Source organism: Fusarium fujikuroi, chromosome FFUJ_chr05, assembly GCF_900079805.1.
Source record: "Fusarium fujikuroi IMI 58289 draft genome, chromosome FFUJ_chr05".
Taxonomy (NCBI): Eukaryota; Fungi; Ascomycota; class Sordariomycetes; order Hypocreales; family Nectriaceae; genus Fusarium; species Fusarium fujikuroi.
Genome location: NC_036626.1, coordinates 323,959 through 340,721, shown reverse-complemented (window position 1 = coordinate 340,721; position 16,763 = coordinate 323,959). Strand labels below are relative to the sequence as shown.

General features: G+C 48.9%; 7 protein-coding genes; 3 read left to right on the top strand and 4 right to left on the bottom strand.

The window, feature by feature from the left end:
* Positions 1-366: 366 nt before the first annotated feature.
* On the top strand, positions 367-1,715 carry FFUJ_06834 (related to 3-carboxy-cis,cis-muconate cycloisomerase; the record flags this gene model as incomplete). XM_023577020.1 has 2 exons in its annotated part: positions 367-378; positions 423-1,715. 2 exons carry the CDS (start codon positions 367-369, stop codon positions 1,713-1,715), a joined length of 1,305 nt encoding a protein of 434 aa, XP_023431410.1.
* Positions 1,716-1,827: 112 nt separating this feature from the next.
* Positions 1,828-3,658, bottom strand: FFUJ_06833 (probable succinyl-CoA:3-ketoacid-coenzyme A transferase, mitochondrial precursor; the record flags this gene model as incomplete). XM_023577019.1 has 7 exons in its annotated part: positions 1,828-2,015; positions 2,068-2,107; positions 2,161-2,258; positions 2,309-2,650; positions 2,705-3,088; positions 3,144-3,338; positions 3,385-3,658. 7 exons carry the CDS (start codon positions 3,656-3,658, stop codon positions 1,828-1,830), a joined length of 1,521 nt encoding a protein of 506 aa, XP_023430153.1.
* A 385-nt stretch (positions 3,659-4,043) lies between these two features.
* Positions 4,044-5,610, top strand: FFUJ_06832 (related to alpha-methylacyl-coa racemase; the record flags this gene model as incomplete). XM_023577017.1 has 6 exons in its annotated part: positions 4,044-4,181; positions 4,233-4,264; positions 4,316-4,436; positions 4,495-4,999; positions 5,052-5,345; positions 5,396-5,610. The coding sequence occupies 6 exons, from the start codon at positions 4,044-4,046 to the stop codon at positions 5,608-5,610; spliced, it is 1,305 nt and encodes a 434-aa protein (XP_023430152.1).
* A 158-nt stretch (positions 5,611-5,768) lies between these two features.
* Positions 5,769-7,138, bottom strand: FFUJ_06831 (probable acetyl-CoA C-acyltransferase precursor; the record flags this gene model as incomplete). XM_023577016.1 has 4 exons in its annotated part: positions 5,769-5,797; positions 5,862-6,250; positions 6,300-6,937; positions 6,995-7,138. 4 exons carry the CDS (start codon positions 7,136-7,138, stop codon positions 5,769-5,771), a joined length of 1,200 nt encoding a protein of 399 aa, XP_023430151.1.
* Positions 7,139-7,510: 372 nt separating this feature from the next.
* Positions 7,511-8,761, top strand: FFUJ_06830 (related to Fe-containing alcohol dehydrogenase; the record flags this gene model as incomplete). The annotated part of the gene is made up of 1 exon (XM_023577015.1): positions 7,511-8,761. The coding sequence occupies one exon, from the start codon at positions 7,511-7,513 to the stop codon at positions 8,759-8,761; it is 1,251 nt and encodes a 416-aa protein (XP_023430150.1).
* A 28-nt stretch (positions 8,762-8,789) lies between these two features.
* Positions 8,790-10,733, bottom strand: FFUJ_06829 (related to HOL1, putative substrate-H+ antiporter; the record flags this gene model as incomplete). XM_023577014.1 has 7 exons in its annotated part: positions 8,790-9,023; positions 9,076-9,180; positions 9,233-9,970; positions 10,021-10,092; positions 10,147-10,438; positions 10,491-10,561; positions 10,608-10,733. 7 exons carry the CDS (start codon positions 10,731-10,733, stop codon positions 8,790-8,792), a joined length of 1,638 nt encoding a protein of 545 aa, XP_023430149.1.
* A 927-nt stretch (positions 10,734-11,660) lies between these two features.
* Positions 11,661-16,488, bottom strand: FFUJ_06828 (related to multidrug resistance protein; the record flags this gene model as incomplete). XM_023577013.1 is given in 13 exon segments in its annotated part: positions 11,661-12,128; positions 12,202-12,382; positions 12,445-12,654; positions 12,739-13,046; positions 13,185-13,288; positions 13,347-13,630; positions 13,685-13,826; positions 13,929-14,171; positions 14,223-14,385; positions 14,443-15,125; positions 15,178-15,411; positions 15,581-16,465; positions 16,482-16,488. The coding sequence occupies 13 exon segments, from the start codon at positions 16,486-16,488 to the stop codon at positions 11,661-11,663; spliced, it is 3,912 nt and encodes a 1,303-aa protein (XP_023431499.1).
* Between the last annotated feature and the right edge of the window lie 275 nt (positions 16,489-16,763).

The following is a 16,763-nucleotide window of genomic DNA, read 5'->3' as shown; positions in this document are numbered from 1 at the left end:
CGCATGTGGGGATATGGAGCTCCCACATAATGAGACCTTCAGAGGCATTATTCTTACCCCTCAACCTTGAGATAACTCGTATGTTTAATTAATTTACAACGTGTGGGACTACCAATTGATATCAAATTACGGTAGTTGCCTGATTACTGCGCCTAGAGTACTATCATTGAGTTTCCTTTCTACTGCCAATCATGCTGCGCACACGCCAATCTTGCAGGGTGCTCACCCAACTAACTCAAGCTCATCCACACCGCTGGAATGCGCGTATACAGCTGCCAACGCTTGTTCAACGTCGCGCAATTGGTTCAGTCAGCGCAATTGACTCTGTGATATTCCGGAACTTGTTTGGTACCGACGAGATTCGCAATGCAAGTCACCGTACTAACCCTCTCATTCCCAAAATTGACTAACTTACTCTATAGGTCTTTAGCGACCAAGCCTACATCGACAGATGCGTCGACGTTGAAGCTGCTCTAGCTCGAGCCCAAGCCCAATGCAATGTCATTCCCGCCGATGCTGCCGCCGACATCACCTCCAAAGCCAATGCCACCAGTCTCGACATGGATCGGCTGCGCAACGAGACAGATGTCGTCGGCTATCCCATCCTTCCTCTTGTGCGTCAGCTCAACGATATGTGCGGCTCTGCTGGAAAGTATGTGCACTGGGGTGCTACCACACAAGATATTATGGATACCGCAAGCGTCTTACAGATCAAGTCTGGTCTCGATGTCGTTGGGACTAAGTTGGCAGGCGTTATAAATGCCTTGCAAGACCTGGCTGTTACGTATCGTGATACGCCGATGGCTGGAAGGACGCATCTCCAGCATGCACTGCCTGTCACCTTTGGCTATAAATGCGCTGTGTGGCTATCAAGTCTGTATCGCCACAGAGAGCGACTTCAGCAGCTCAAGAGTCGTGCTCTTGTCGTTCAGTATGGAGGTGCAGCTGGGACTTTGGCATCCCTCGGCGATGGCCCAGAGGGCGTCAGTGTGAGGAAGCAACTCGCTGCAGAACTCGGCCTTGAAAACCCTTCTATTACCTGGCATGTAGCCCGTGATGGCATCGCTGAAGTGACTAACTTCCTGGCCCTCATCGGTGGCTCCCTCGGCAAAATCGCCTTGGACCTAATCATCATGTCCTCCAATGAACTCGGCGAAGTCGCTGAACCCTTCGTTCCCCACCGCGGCGCTTCATCCACAATGCCCCAAAAGCGGAATCCCATTTCCAGCGAAGTCATCCTCGCCGCCTCCAAAATCCTACGCTCCAACGCCAGTCTTGTTCTGGACGGAATGGTGTCCGACTTTGAGCGTGCATCGGGACCATGGCATCTCGAGTGGGTAGCCATACCCGAAAGCTTCGTCATAGCCGTTGGAGCCCTTCACCAAGCTGAGTTTGCGCTTGCTGGTCTTGTTGTGGACAAGGAGCGCATGGCGTCTAACCTCGCTTCTACAAGGGGGCTTATTGTTGGGGAGGCTTTGATGATGGCGTTGGCTAAGTATGTGGGAAGACAGGATGCGCATGATATCGTGTACGAGGCTTGTAAAGTGACTATCGAGAGTAAGGATGGAGATACGTTGCTTGATACACTGAAGAAGGATGAGAGGGTGACTCAGCATCTGCCTTTGAGTGATCTGGAGAGGCTCTGTGATCCTATCAATTATTTAGGGTCGGCGCAACGCATGGTTGATGATACGCTAGCCGAGAACGCATCGTAAAGTGTTAGTATACACATATCAATAGAGTTTTAATACGAACATTATGGATTTGATTTTAGAGAATGGAAAGGCAACGATTTTACAAATACCATGCTCATTGGTCCCCTCAAAACTAAGTCTGGTACGGTATCAAGTCATCGGCGATCCTGAATGTCGCACCCGTTTTGCTCTTGAGCTCATCCATCTCAACCTCGTCCACCAGCTCCCTGAGCACCAGACCCTCAGGTGTACAATCGAAAACGGCCAAGTCGGTGATTATTCTGGATACACATCGAGGACCGGTGAGCGGAAATGTGCATTCTATCCGTGGGCGTCAGCAACTCTGGCTTGTTCATCGCAGAATCCGACTTACCTTCCAGGATCTTTGGGTTTCCATTGCGGTCAACATGTTCCTAGATGTGTGAGTCTGTCGCTCAAATTTGATCCAGGAAAATAAGTGACGTACCATGGTGATTATGACTTTGGTCTTCTCTGGGCTGGCGACTAGGTCCATGGCACCTCCGATACCCTTCACCTTTCCAGGTAGCATGAAATTGGCCAGGTCTTCACGCGTCAGTGCCACTCACAGGGAAGCATAGGATCTGAGAAGTTACCTCCATATTGGCTGACTTGCAGTGCACCAAGCATGGTCAAGTCAATCTTTCCAGCTCTGATCATACCGAAGCTCTCATGACTCCCGAAAGTTGACGCCCCAGGGTTCAATGTTACGGTTTCTTTGCCGGGATTGATGAGGTCTGGATCCTCTTCCCCAGGGTTTGGGTATCTGCCCATTCCTAGGATGCCATTTTCCGATTGTAGAATGACTTCTAAATCGTCTGGGAGCATGCCTGGTGTCGCGAGTGGCATCCCGATACCGAGATTGACGTACATACCGTCTTTCAGCTCTTTGGAAGCTCGTTTGATGATGCGTTCTCGCCTTTGGTTGGCACTCGTAACTGTAATCCTCAGTAAGTGGGATTATTGTAGAGAGCAGATGGGGTTTTACTTACCTTTGTCTTTAGTATTGGCATCCTGAGCAAACGTCAACTTCTCAATTTTCTTCGGCCTCGTACTCTGGATGATAACATCGACATAAATTCCCTGAATATGAACACTCTCGGGATTCAACTGCCCAACATCAACGATCTCGTCAGCCTCAACAATCGTCAACTTTGCATTCTTCGCCATCGCTTCATTGAAGTTGTTCTGTGCTTTCCGGAATGTACAATTGCCCAGCCTATCGGCCTTGTGAACTTTGACCAAAGCAACGTCGGCAAATATGGCTTCTTCGAGTATGTATTTCTTGCCGTGAAACTCACGCGTTTCTCGAGGTCGTGACATGAGCGCTACGGAGCCATCTCTATTGTACCGGACAGGTAATTCGCCAGTCTGTACTGGATAGACAAAGACTTCAGCAGCTCGCCGCTAAGCAGTGTTTGATAGACTTACCAACAGTGCCATAGGCAGCTGGAGTATAGAACGCTGGTACACCAGCTGCCCCAGAAGCGCACCTCTCCGCCATCGTTCCCTGCGGTATCAACTCGAGGCTAAGATCTCCACTGAGATACATTTTCTCAAAGACCTTGTTCTCTCCGATATAAGACGCTATCATTTTACTGATCTGTCGGGTTTCCAGCAATCGGCCTGCCGACGTTAGCTTGGTGATCACCAGCGTTGTCAGCGCACGTACCAAGACCAACACCAGGCATGCCCGCATTATTTGAGACAACGGTCAAGTTTTTGAGGTCCTTGCGCGCGGCAACAGCTTCGATGAGCGATTCGGGGACACCAGAAAAGCCAAAGCCTCCGACCAGAACAGTCGATCCACTTTTGACTTTTTTGATGGCATCGTTTTCGGAGGCACAGATCTTGTTGATCCTTCGTAATGCGGTGGAGGTTGAGAAGCTACGCTGCCCAAGGGTCCATAGGCGGGTAGGAGCCTGTGCACGGAACGATGAGCTCATCATGGTTCTCGGTTCAAGGAAACAAGTCCAACGGTCGTATGAAGTGTATGTATCGAAATGTCAAGTTCAGTTTGTGTGCCGCAGGATTGAGCCTACAGTAGGTAAAAGTGGTATACAATCTCTGTGTCTCTCATGAGTTAATTGCCCTGTTGTAAATGAAGGTTCCCATCATGGACAAGGGTATAGTAGCGTCACTGCGTAAACCCCACATGCGAAATATTGACTGCTGCCGTATGTGGGACTTTAGCACCAGAAGTGCCGAGGCGAAATGCTTATACATCCAAAGAACAGTATACGGTTACTTTTATACACATCGACTCAGCTTCGATATTTCGCCAATTCGACGCCTTGTGGATATTGAAGTGAGTGTTATGCCTCCACCGCCATGTTGACCATGCGAAGAACACTTGTTGCCCCGCTTTGGCGCTCAGCATTGAGCAGAAGAGGCAATGCGACAGCAGCAACCCCAAGATTGCCTTTATCGGGAATCAGAGTCTTGGACATATCTCGAGTCCTCGCTGGTGTAAGTATTGCAGTTGTAGGAAGCATCTGAGCTCGCGCTAACACCAGAAAGCCATATTGCGCTCAAATTCTTGGTGATCTAGGGTTCGTAGCAAATAGCTTGTCGAATACATCCCATTTCTAACGTTCCGATAGAGCCGAAGTCATCAAGATCGAACATCCAACAAGAGGCGATGATACGAGAGCATGGGGACCTCCATTTGCACCTTATAAAGATGGACGAGGCGGCGAGGGCGAAAGTGCGTATTATTTATCGGTAAGTGTTGCTGTCTGGACTTTGATGAGAACCCCATGCTTATCGCGCGGTTTTTTAGGTGAACCGAAACAAGAGATCTGTAGCAGTCTCATTCAAGGAAAAAGAAGGGGCAAAATTGATCCAAACGCTCGCCGCCAAAGCCGATGTCATCGTCGAGAACTACCTGCCCGGAACTCTAAAGAAATACGGACTCGACTATAACACCCTTGCCAAGACCAACCCCCGACTTATCTACGCGAGCATAACTGGATATGGTCAAACAGGTCCATATAGCAGTCGTGCAGGTTTTGATGTCATGGTCGAAGCTGAAATGGGTCTGATGCACATCACGGGTCCACGCGATGGACCACCAGTCAAAGTCGGCGTTGCGGTGACTGACCTAACTACTGGGTTATATGCGGTCAATAGCATTCTTGCAGCTGTTATCGAGAGGAGTCACTCTGGGCAAGGACAGGCGTTGGATGTGTGCCTGAGCGATTGTCAAGTTGCGACCCTAGCGAACATGGCACAATCTGTGTTGGTAACGGGGAAGAGAGATGGTGGACGATACGGAACATCACATCGTGAGTCGCTCCACATAAAGTGATCTATACTTGAACTGACGAGAGCGCTTAGCATCCGTCGTACCATACCGCGCATTCCGCACCAAAGACGGCGACATCTTGATCGGCGGGGCCAATGACCGACTTTTCGGCGTTTTGTGCAAATGTCTTGGTCAAGACGATTGGGCAACGGACGAACGCTTCTCTACAAACTCTGCGCGAGTAGCGAATAGGGATGTACTCGAGCGTATGATCGAAGATATCACGAGTTCTAAGCTATTGAAAGAATGGCTCGATATCTTTGAGGGTACGGGTCTCGCGTATGCAAAGATCAATGATATCAAGGACACACTGGAGCACTCACACGGTAAGTGGCACTCATCAAATAGGGATAATTAGCTGACTATGGCGACGTAGTGGTGGCGAGGGATATGATAAAAGAGATTGAACATCCTGCATGTGGCCAGCTGAAGGTGCTTAACAGCCCTGTCAAGTACTCCAGAACCCAACCTTCGATCAGGACGCCGCCACCTTTACTGGGTGAGCATACAAATGAGGTATTGAGAGACGTACTGGGGTTGGACACAGCTGAGATCGAAAGGCTAAGAGACAAGAAGGCCGTCGGTGGATAATTAGAATTTGTACACACTAGTACAGCAATAGCTGTTTATCATTTGCATTCAACACTCTGTCTGTCACAGTTACAATCATCTACATGAACCTAGTAGGTACAAGGTGCGAACAAAGTAATTGCATGGCAGATGAAATGTCTTATTGAACTACTCCATGATTATGGCGGATGCAACGCCAATTCCAGTACTAAACAGCCTGTTAGCATCCACTCAATCAAGGCAATATGGACGGTCTTACCTAGCACACATACTAATGACACCAATCTCTTCCCCCCTTCTCCCAAGCTCAGCAATCAGCGTCGCAAGCTGTCTCGTTCCAGTCGCTCCAGTCGGATGTCCAAGGGCGATAGCACCACCATTGGGATTAACCCTATCAACATCCAAGCCAAGTTTATTAATACAAGCGAGAGTCTGGCTTGCAAATGCTTCATTGAGTTCAATAACATCAACGTCTTTCTGCTCTATACCAACATGTTCATACAGTCGTGGAATGGCATAGACAGGCCCCAGGCCCATTTCATCAGGTTCGCAGCCTGCGACTTGAGTTCCGAGGAATCGAGCTATGGGTTTCAAGCCGCGCTCGGTTGCCCATGAGCGACGGGCGAGGATGGCTGCTGATGCGCCGTCGGATATCTGGGACCTGCTGGTGATGAGTAAAGCTTAGAATATGTAGGCTGCACGATACTCACGAGTTTCCAGCAGTGCTGCCACCGTCCTCTAGAAATGCTGGCTTGAGTTTGGCCAACTTCTCCAGAGTCACATTTGGCCGGATAGTGTCATCTGCAGCGACTCGAATTTGTGAAGTCTCACCGGCTTCGTTATCATACGCCGGGTACTCAATCGGCACTATCTCCGCATCAAATCGACCCGCTGCAAGTGCCTCATTCGCACGAGTATGACTCAAGAGAGCATACTCGTCTTGCGTCTTGCGATCAACTCCATATCTCCTCGCAACATTCTCTGATGTAATACCCATAGGCATAAGACAGTCGGCAGCTGCTTTAACCTTCGTGTTACGCAGAGCTGGACCCACGTCTTGGGGTATTCCGCGAGACTGATAGTTCTTCGACATGCTTTCGACGCCTCCAGCGAGGGCGACCTCGATCTGACCCGCTTGGATAGCATGCGCCATGTGAGTTAGAGCTTGCAGACTACTCGAGCACTGACGATTGACCGTGTGGAATGTCGTTGATGTAGGGAACCCAGCGTGTAAGAGGGCCATTCTGCCAGTTTTTGCAAAACCTAGCTCCGCGAGGACATTCCCTATCAGAACATCTTGGACGTCTTCCTTTTGGGTCCTAGCCCGCAATGCCGCCTCGGCCATAACCTAGAGAGTATATCAGAGCCACAGCGCCTGCGATAAAATATGATGAGATCAACTTACCGGCGCCAAAATGTCCTCTGGCCACGCATCTTTGAAACCGCCTTTGAACGCTCGTGTAATGGGACTTCGAACAGCTGATAAGATGACTATGTCGCTAGGTGACTTTGTCGACAGTGCTTTCAAGTGTCTTGTAAAACTCGCCATTGCTTTTTTCTTCTTCTTTGGGTATATCCGACTGCAATAATGTGCTCTCTCCCGACAATACTCAGATCCATGGCCTTGGTGATGCTTCGCTTCGCAACTTGGGCGCTATCCCTGTTCTGGCGTCCCACATCATGTCTACAGTCTATATCCGTAATTCCGTACGTGGAGCTCCCCATGCTGATGTGGAGAAGAGTTCACACGCGTCACGCGCGTTCCATGTGGGGGAAGTGGAACGCGTTTGCCATAGTTACCTGCGCTAAGCTCACTTCAGCGAGAGGGGATCTCTACCCTACCCTGTATTCTTGTCCTTGATTGAGTTTTTGCACACTGAGCAGCTTTCCACGGTGTCAGACACCATAATTGCAAACAATCATGAGTTTCGCGTTCGGAAAAGAAGTCTATTATCCAGCTTATGAAGGTCGAGAGACGCCCAAAGTCTCATACGGGCTCAAATTCCCCGAGGCCTGCTTACGTCACTGTCGCGATACTTTTTCTTGCTCTAGGGTGTACGTGATTTGTTCCAAGTCTTTGGCACAATCTACAGACGCGCTTGAAAAGCTTCGTTCGGCACTTGATAGCAGGATTGTCGGTGTCAGAATCGGCATCAATCCACATACTCCAATTGCACAAGTTCTTGAAGTCGTCAAAGATGCTTCAAACCTCAACATCGACTGCCTCGTGACATTGGGCGCTGGCAGTCTGACAGACGCCGCCAAATTGGCGAGACTCGCTTTAGCCAACTCGGTCACAACGGAGAAGGAAATGAATACTCTGTGGGGAACACCAAAGAGCAATCCCGCGCTGCGAAACGACATATCCAAGCCAACTATTCCTCTCATCCACATCCCGACATCACTATCTGGAGGAGAGTTTCAAGCCATCGCGGGAGGAACAGAATCCCAAGGCCACGCAAAGAGAACCTTTCACTGCGAGGGCGTCGATCCAGAACTCGTCATCCAGGATCCAGAGCTCTGCCTTACAACTCCTGAGTGGGTTTGGCTCAGCACAGGTATCCGCGCGGTTGATCATTGCGTCGAAACGCTCTGCTCGCTTCTCTCGAACGATAAGGCTGATGAATGGTCTAAAAAGGGTCTTGTGAAACTTGTCAGTGGCCTGTTGGCAAGCAAGACAGATTCAAAGTCTCTGCAGGCGCGACATCTATGCCATCAGGGCGTTGTCTCGTCTATGTGTGCCGTGTCAAGTGGTGTGCCACTCGGTGCGAGTCATGCTATCGGACATCAACTTGGTCCTCTTGGCGTTGGGCACGGTGAGACGAGCTGTATACTCTTACCTGCCGTGTGCAGGTTCAATTACAAGAAAGAGGCAAACGTTGAGAGACAGGAAGTTGTGAGGGATTTGTTGCTGGAACAGGATGAGGTTCGGCAACTACTGCAGGTGAAGGGTCTTGATAAGAGCGTAGTAAGCCTGGCCGACATCTTGGATGCGTTTATTTCTGCTCTGGGTATGCCTCGATCACTCGAAGAGGTTGGGATTGGAGAGGATAAGCTTGAGGTCCTTGCCAGGAATAGTCTGGACGATATCTGGATTCAAACAAATGCATTCCCAATCACGGAGGCTAGCCAGGTCATGGAGATACTCAGCATGTGCATCAAAAGACGATAGGACTTGTATCTAAATAGATATATGGTTTCTAATACTGCCTGTTGGTGAAGTACTCATACTTGCCCGCTAACCGAACCCGGAACATGCGACCCCAGATCACCATGGGCACACAAGTCAAAGCGATGGCAGTAGAGATACAGCCCAAGACTACGTACATGTTGTACACGCCCATACCTTCCATCCACGGTGTGACAGCAAAGACTAGGCCCGTTGCAATGACATTACGAACAAAAACAACGCCTGTCAGAGCAGGTCCGATGATCTTTGCGAGATGGTTAGTCGATGGCAGGACGATTGGAGTTGGAATAACTTACATGCTCGTGAGAATCTTGTAGGAATGTGAGGGACATGTCTCCACCACCTCCAATGGCGAAACCAATGAAGCCTGAGCCTACAGCGTTGATGATCCATGGCATTCCCTATAAGCCGCCGTCAGCATGTTCAGATTGTTGAATGTTGGATAGAACTTACCTTGGCAATAGTGAGCCCATACATGAGACATCCGATCGTCATGCATAATCCAGGAACCAGGAATAGCCACAATCTTGTCTCGGGCTCATAAATACCTCCACGGCGTTTCGCAATCTGCACAATCGACCAATCCACGAGTGGCCCTCCAAATAGAGCTCCCAAGATGGCACCGATGAAGGGAGGGAGATTCATGTTTCCAACACCAGCGGTTGTGAAATTATACGGCGGAATGGAGTACAGTGAACTTTGTGTTACTGCTAGAATGGCGAGCATGGCAATGCTCCAACCATACTGTAACGCGGCGAACATAACGGCTGGGAATGTGGCAAGGAGTTGGAAAGGCTCGTATATGTCTCTCCAGAACGTTCGCTTCTGAGTGGACTCGTGCTTATCCAATGTCAAAAGTGCATGGCGCTTCCAGTAAGAGTTCATGGGAATGCTGTGATCTATCTCAACGGCATCACTCTGCTGGTCCATAGAGTTGACGCTAGCTGGTGTATCGTTCGGTAGGGGTGCCTTTGCGGTGCTGTTAACCTTGGAAAACTCGTTATCGGTAGGCGAAGATGAGGTAGCTCGAGGGTCGTGGCCGTTGAGCGGTGCGGGGATGTACTTTGTTTCTTCAAGGAAGAAGAACATGAGGACGGTGACGATGCCGGTGAAGACGGTGGCGGACCAACATGCCCATCGCCAACCCATTGTCACAGCAACTTGGCCACCGTAGACAGGTCCAAGGTAGTTCTGTATCTGTTAGAGAGTGACAGTAGTGAAGGGATTATATGATTGCTCACCCCAACTAGAACCATCCCAAAGTAGATACCATTCATTGTACCACGTTGATGGACGAAGAAAAGTTCTGTTACCTGCCATACCGATAAGCATGAGTTCGCGTTAGTTCCAGCTGAATGGAAACTTACCGTGACTTGAAACAGAGCCTCATTGACAGCTCCAGCGATGCCTGCGATAGTATTCATACCAATCATATCCCCGACAGTGTGCGTCTCGGCTTGCCACGCCCCAGCACCAAACATGATCAACGACGTAACGAGATAAACCGGTCGACGGCCGATGCGCAGGGCGATAGGGATGAAGATGATGCAACCGGTGGCAAGACCTGCCATATTTGCTGCATATCCATTGTTCAGCATGTCGTAGCTCATGCCGAGCTCTTCGTTGAAGTTCTGCCAGAATGGGACGCTCATGCAGGGACTTGAAGGACGTCGATTAGCGTTTGCGGGATAGAGAGAGGCTGAAGACGTACATGCAAAACATCATCATTGAGTAAAGAGAAAGAAGGACCATATGGAGAGTTTTGCGCATTGTACTCCAGTTCTAAAAACGTTAGAGTATATCATTTGTTAGATGGGGGTTTCCATACCAGAGGCTGATTGGGATCTGAAGTTGGCCGAGGAGCCAGCACGATATGAGTAGCTTGCAAGTCATTGATGCGCTGCGTGCCCGGAGGCAAGACATCAATCGTCAAAGTGCTCTCTTCAGGCGGCATGATTAAAGATCGAGCTTAGGGTGAAGGAAGAAGGCTGACACAGCTGCCGATGGAACTGCAGGCAGTATTAATACTGCTTGGTCAAGGCAGCAATTGCGCCACCAAGGCAGGTGAACCATATAAGATACTGACTTTCGAGATACTGGCCTACTATAGGGGCCTTATTGTTTAAGCCTTTAACTTAGAAGTAAGTTTGATGGCCTTATATAAGGCTGACGGCAAGGGGAAAAAAGATTAAAGATCAGTGAATGAAAGTATCTAAATCGCCAAGACTCACGGGACATAGAGACATATTAAATATCCAATCCATTCTCGTATCTCGACTAGTTAGTTACCGGCGAATGCGGGGTTGGCCGACACTAGCAGATGCTTGATGATAAGCTTCCAGCCGACGGTCGCAGCATTCCGACCTCGCTGATACGACACGAGCCAATCATCACTCGAGGAACAAGCAGGCATTGGCTCCCGGCTGAGCGATCGGGCTATGCTGGAATAGGCTGGTCGAGCCCATGATAATGAATGACGATTTTACTGGTTCTAGACCTTGCGGCACCTGCGACAATCAGTGCCGCAAGCGGTATCGCGGCGTTCTTGGTCACTTTTGTTTCCCTTTTTGGAATGTACATGACACTCAGGGATGCATTGTATAAAAAGGGTAGTTGTTTGGAGACGATGGTCTTTATCGCAAACTATCAGGTCAACAACTTGCATACGTCTTGGAACTGTCGATGTCAGTGCTACTATGTGACTTGCGTGTGACACTTGGACATATCCTTGATACTGTTGTGTGTCGACTTTCGTACCCTGTTATGCCGTCGTTTCAATACTGTAATCTAACGGGCTATGTTTATTGGTGGGCATGATATGAGCTCATCAACTCGCTGTGCCTTTGAGATGATCAGAAATCAGGGTTTTATCCCTGTCTATCTAAGACTCGTTGCCAAAGTCGAGCATATCTTCAATTCTTCCCTGTCTCTGAATCCCCCCCTGCGAAAGAAGGACCACGCTCACTTCCGGGTTATGACCTGCCGTCTGAGCGATGTCCTTCAAGCCAGACAAACGGTGGGTAATCTCGATCACAGTATGTCCGTTATCAGTAAATGCCTCTTTTACAACACGCCGCATAGTTGACTCTGTCAGCCCATCAACCGATGATGTCGCCTCGTCCAGAAGCAGAATGGGCTTTGTTCCAGCGATTGAACAATGCTCTGCTCGTAGGAGGGCTCTGGTTAAGGCAAATAGCTGAGTCTGGCCAGTGGACATGTGAGGCAACGAACTGAGAGGACTGTCAAGGATATCTGCCAGCTTTGCTTGCACATGAGTGTCGAAATGTCCACAGAGCCCAGTTCGTTCAAGTGCCTTCAGGATTGCAATGTCGGAAAGAGTCTCCGAAGGCTATAGAGAAAAAGTTAAGGTAATTCGTTAATGTAAGTTCGCCCGTAGGTTTCCAGCGCGATTGTGTACTCACATCCAAATTAAACCGAAGGCTGGCCTGTGCGAGCAGAAATGGATCTTGCGTAACAATAATGAAGCATCGTTCTCGTATAGTTGACAGTGGAACCTGACTTAAGTCGATACCATCAACTTCGATAGATCCCGATTGGGTGTCGAGAAGGCGGAGCAACGCGAGGAGGAGAGTGCTCTTCCCACTAAGAAAGCCTGTCAGCAACAGCCCCAAAGGATAGAGACGGGCTGCAAACAGAGGACGTACCTGCCAGTCCTACCGCAGATTACCAAATGTTGACCGGGCTCAATGGATAGGTTGATGTTCTTCAATGCAGGCACGTGCGTCTCTTCGTAAGAGACCATAAGGTCATGGACCTGAAGCGCCCCACGTGAGGGCCAAGTCTCAGGGACTACTCCTCCGCATACTGGCTGCTCTTCTGCTACTGTCTCTTCTTCCAGCGTCTTCAAACGAGATCTGCAACGGTGATTAAGTAAGAAAAGGTCAGCAACATAATGAGAGCTTGTCGTTGGTCCGACAAAGCTGTGAAATTGGACTAACATAGCACCTAGAGATATCTCCAAATTCGTCCAAGATGTGACAAGTGCTAAGAGCGTCGAGTTGGCAACAAGGACAATGTTCAAAGACATGCCGATCTGTCCGGCTGTTGTGCTCCCCTCTAAGAATACTGCTAAAGCGATTAAAATCACTGCCATAGAGGCAATAACTAAGTCTAGAACAATGTTGAGCCAGAGCTGTAAACACAGAAGGATGTAGGCTGGTTGCTGGGACTTATCGAGACAGTTCATGTTAGTACTCTCTGCTTGCTTCACCCAACCAAACGAGCGGATGCTGACGACACCCTCGACCTGTGAAAAGAGGAGGCAATCAGCCCTGTTTCATAGAATACAGTTAATAGTACTAACGGATTCAAGGAAACTTGAGTAAACAGCAGACTGTGATTCCAGTTGAAGCAGGCGAAGTTGCCGAGATGTCCGCAAATATACCCGTTGCACAACGTAGACTACCAAAACGCATAATGGAATTGTGGCAGTCAGCAGTTTTTGGGCACTGAAAAGGAGAGCGGTTTGCACCAGAAGCTTGAAGATTTCTTCAGACAGTTAAAAACGTTTCATAATGTATGTAACCTGAGGTTTGAAGGTACTAACGGTTGGAAAGAGAGAGAATTGCTGGAGGCAGGCTCTTGTCAACTAGTTGCATATCTTCACTGAACCTGAGAATCATCAGCCAAGCAGTCAGCAATAACAGGCAAATGGTGAATGATACCGATTTAGTATTGAACCCGTCTCTGTAAATGAGAAGAACAGCAATGGAGCACTGCAACCTGTTAGTCAGGCCCTCACAGGATTGCGCTACAAACCCAAAGACAGTGGAGAGTAATCGTCGGTGAAGCTCATCACCTGACGTTGGCGCAATCAACATATGAGTAGACCTGCGAACGAACCATTAGCCGTGTGTGAGTATATTCAGAGGCCGAATAGCTTACCACATTGAACCGTTCGTGGCTACCCAGGCTAGCAGTGAAAGGGTGAGGTATCCTGCGATATAGAATTTCGCCTGTGAGCCTGGTGACTCCGTCCACTTCTGCAGCCAATACTGTGGAAAGATTACAAAGAATGAGTATGAAGCTGTGCAAGTGAGTAGTATGAAGAAGTTCCGTGGGTGAACAGCTCTCAGGTAATATCCTATAACAGTCAGTGACCTTCATATCGTTCAAGTTCTAGCATTACCATATAGAGTGAAATCTCCTGTTGATCTACCCAAATCAGCCACAGCCTCAGTTACTTCGAGAGCTTGGCTCTGGATTGTCTTGTTCGTTTTGACAAGGCCTGCGTTGGTTTCAGCCACTGCAGCGTTGACATGCATCTGACGCAAATGTGCCACTTCTTCGTTTACTGCGTTTGGTGACCCTTGGTATGTGACTCTTCCACTCTCCAGAATGATTAACGAGTCCGCCTCGTCAAAGTGTTTCGCTAAAGCCTATGAGCTTCGATACCTCGCGAACGATACTTTTAGGTACTCACTAGAATTGGCAATTAAGAAGACTGTAGTGCCTGTCTTACGGAAGTGCCCTTGAGTTCCTAGAAGATTAGAAACCACCTTTCTTTCTGTGTTGTGATCTAGAGCTGAGAAGCTGTCGTCAAGAAGCACAATTTCGCCCCGAGCGTATAAAGCACGGGCGAGTGCCTAGTCCATAGTTAGCAACATAAACCTTCAGTGATGGAGATACATCCAAATACATACCAAACGCTGTCTTTGACCTCCAGAGAGCTTCAGGCCCCGGCTGCCTATGACAGTGTTGTCACCGAGCGGCAAGGCTAAAATATCCTCATCGAGGCAGCAAAGCTTGACAACATGCCTATACCAACCGGGCTCAAACTTCCCAAAGCCACAAACCACTTCTTTCAGAGTACCACTCGGTAACCAGGGCGATTGTTCGCAGTAAGCGATCCGCTGGGTTGACACTGAGATTGTCCCACACGAAGCTGGTATTTCGCCTAGAATGCACTGGGCGAGGACTGTCTTCCCACTTCCAACTGCCCCAGCGCAAATGACTATTGACCCTTGGTTGACCGTGAAATTGATGTTATCGAGGACTGGACGTGACTGTGAATGGGACTGAACAGTGACAGCTTCAAAGCAAATGGCTGATGAAGAATCATCGACCTTTGTCTTTGGCTTGAACGAGCGTCTCTCATCAGCTCGACCAGGCCGGACGAGATAGTCTTGAATTCTTCCGAAAGCGGCCAAAGAGCCAATGGCACGAGGCACAATCGTCATGATCATATTTGCTGGGTGGGTCACTAGCCCAAGAAGCGCTGTCGTCGTAAATGCAGTCTCGGCATCCAGAGTCGACCCACGTACGTTAGCATACATCACGAATATGACAAATGTTAGTATAGGAGAGAATATTCCGAGCGCATTAGCTATCATGGTTAGCAGAGGTAGACCTGTGAAGAAATCATCGTGAAAACCCACCACTGGCGTTATACGCGACCATCATCCACCGCACTTTCTTCGCCATCTCTAATTCTTGGGCTCGAAGCTTCTGGATCAATACTTCAGTTTGTCTGGAAGTTCCAAGCATCTTCATCACCTTCATTGATGAGATCGCAGATGCCGTCAGAGAGATTCGTCTCTGTGTCGCTTCATTCCACGCCTTCTGCTTGCTTTGCAGGTTTCTGGCCAGGTAACGACTCATTCTAGAGCAAACTGTAGAACAGAGACTCATTAGCTACCTCTATCTAATCGACACTTGATCTGGATATCTCACAGAAGATAATCACTAAAGGTACTGGGGCGGCCCAGCGAATTTGTCGAGCCAACATTGCCATTCCGATTATGACCTCAAGTACATGCGCCCAAGTTTCATGGAACATACTTGCGAATCTCATGACGCTCTCTGTATCTGTGCTGATTAAAGTTAGGGCTATACCGTCGTTGTAGCTGCTTGATGACTGCCGCAGAGCTGCGTTATTGATAAGCCCGATGAGTGTCCCTTTGGTTATGATGCTGAGTCTGTTCAACCGATGGTGGTAAAGTGCTTCGAAAACTGCTAAACCGAAGTAGACCGTAGCGGCTTTCATGATCAGCATAAGCCTACCTCCATCGGAGTGGCTGCTTAGTTCATGAACCGCAGAGCTAATGAGAGCCGGCTGCGCGTAACGAAAGAAAATGAGGCATAATCGTAGGACAACTGGTGCCATGAACTGAGGTAGCATACTCTTCACTAGGCAGATGGGTAATGTTATCTTGGTCAATGGTCTGGCCCTCTGATCCCACGCCTTTAAGCCATCATGACGGAGCTTTTCCGAAGTAAGGAGGTGGTCAATCGGAGGAAGATCTTCACCGGAAAGAATGATCTGGTTCCCCAAGGCGAGAATGGGGTTGATCCACCAGAAGAATGTTCTGCTTAGAATTCCTGCCAGCTGTTCTGGAGATTGGAAAGAGTAGGGACTCTTGAGAATCCCTTGTTTGCTTCGGCTTTCTGCGGCGATGAGAAGAAACTTTAGAGTAATCTTGGTGGTGGGTATCAACCACTCCTCAGGACCCTCTTGTAGAGAAGCACCCAAGTCACACACCAAAGATACGAGCAAGAAGATAACAGCGAGATCGGCTGGCCTGGTTGAGCGCACATGTTCCAGGTACAGCAGAGGGCAAAGAAGCGCTGTAGCGACGACAGAGGCAACTGACAATACAACGTGATAGCGATCTTGCTGCAAGACATCTGTTGTCAAAGAATAAAGATTCGACAAGAGAAGCAGGCCTGTTGTTATCTATACCGTACATGGCGTCAGCTTCATATTGCCATACAAATTGAGGGAGGCTGCACCAGCAAGGAGAAGCCAGAATATCCTGGGATGACTTTAATATCCTCTTTCCGAAGCCGCCATAAGCGTAACAGGATTAAGACAGAAAAGGTCGTGTTGAGAAAGCCCGAGACCAGGCCAATCGCGTCGTTGTTCATAGTATGACCGTGGGAGTACAAGATCGTGGCAGAGACAATGCTTAGAAATGAGGACATGTATGATTCTGTGATCCCTTCAAGGTGTTGCAGAATGGAA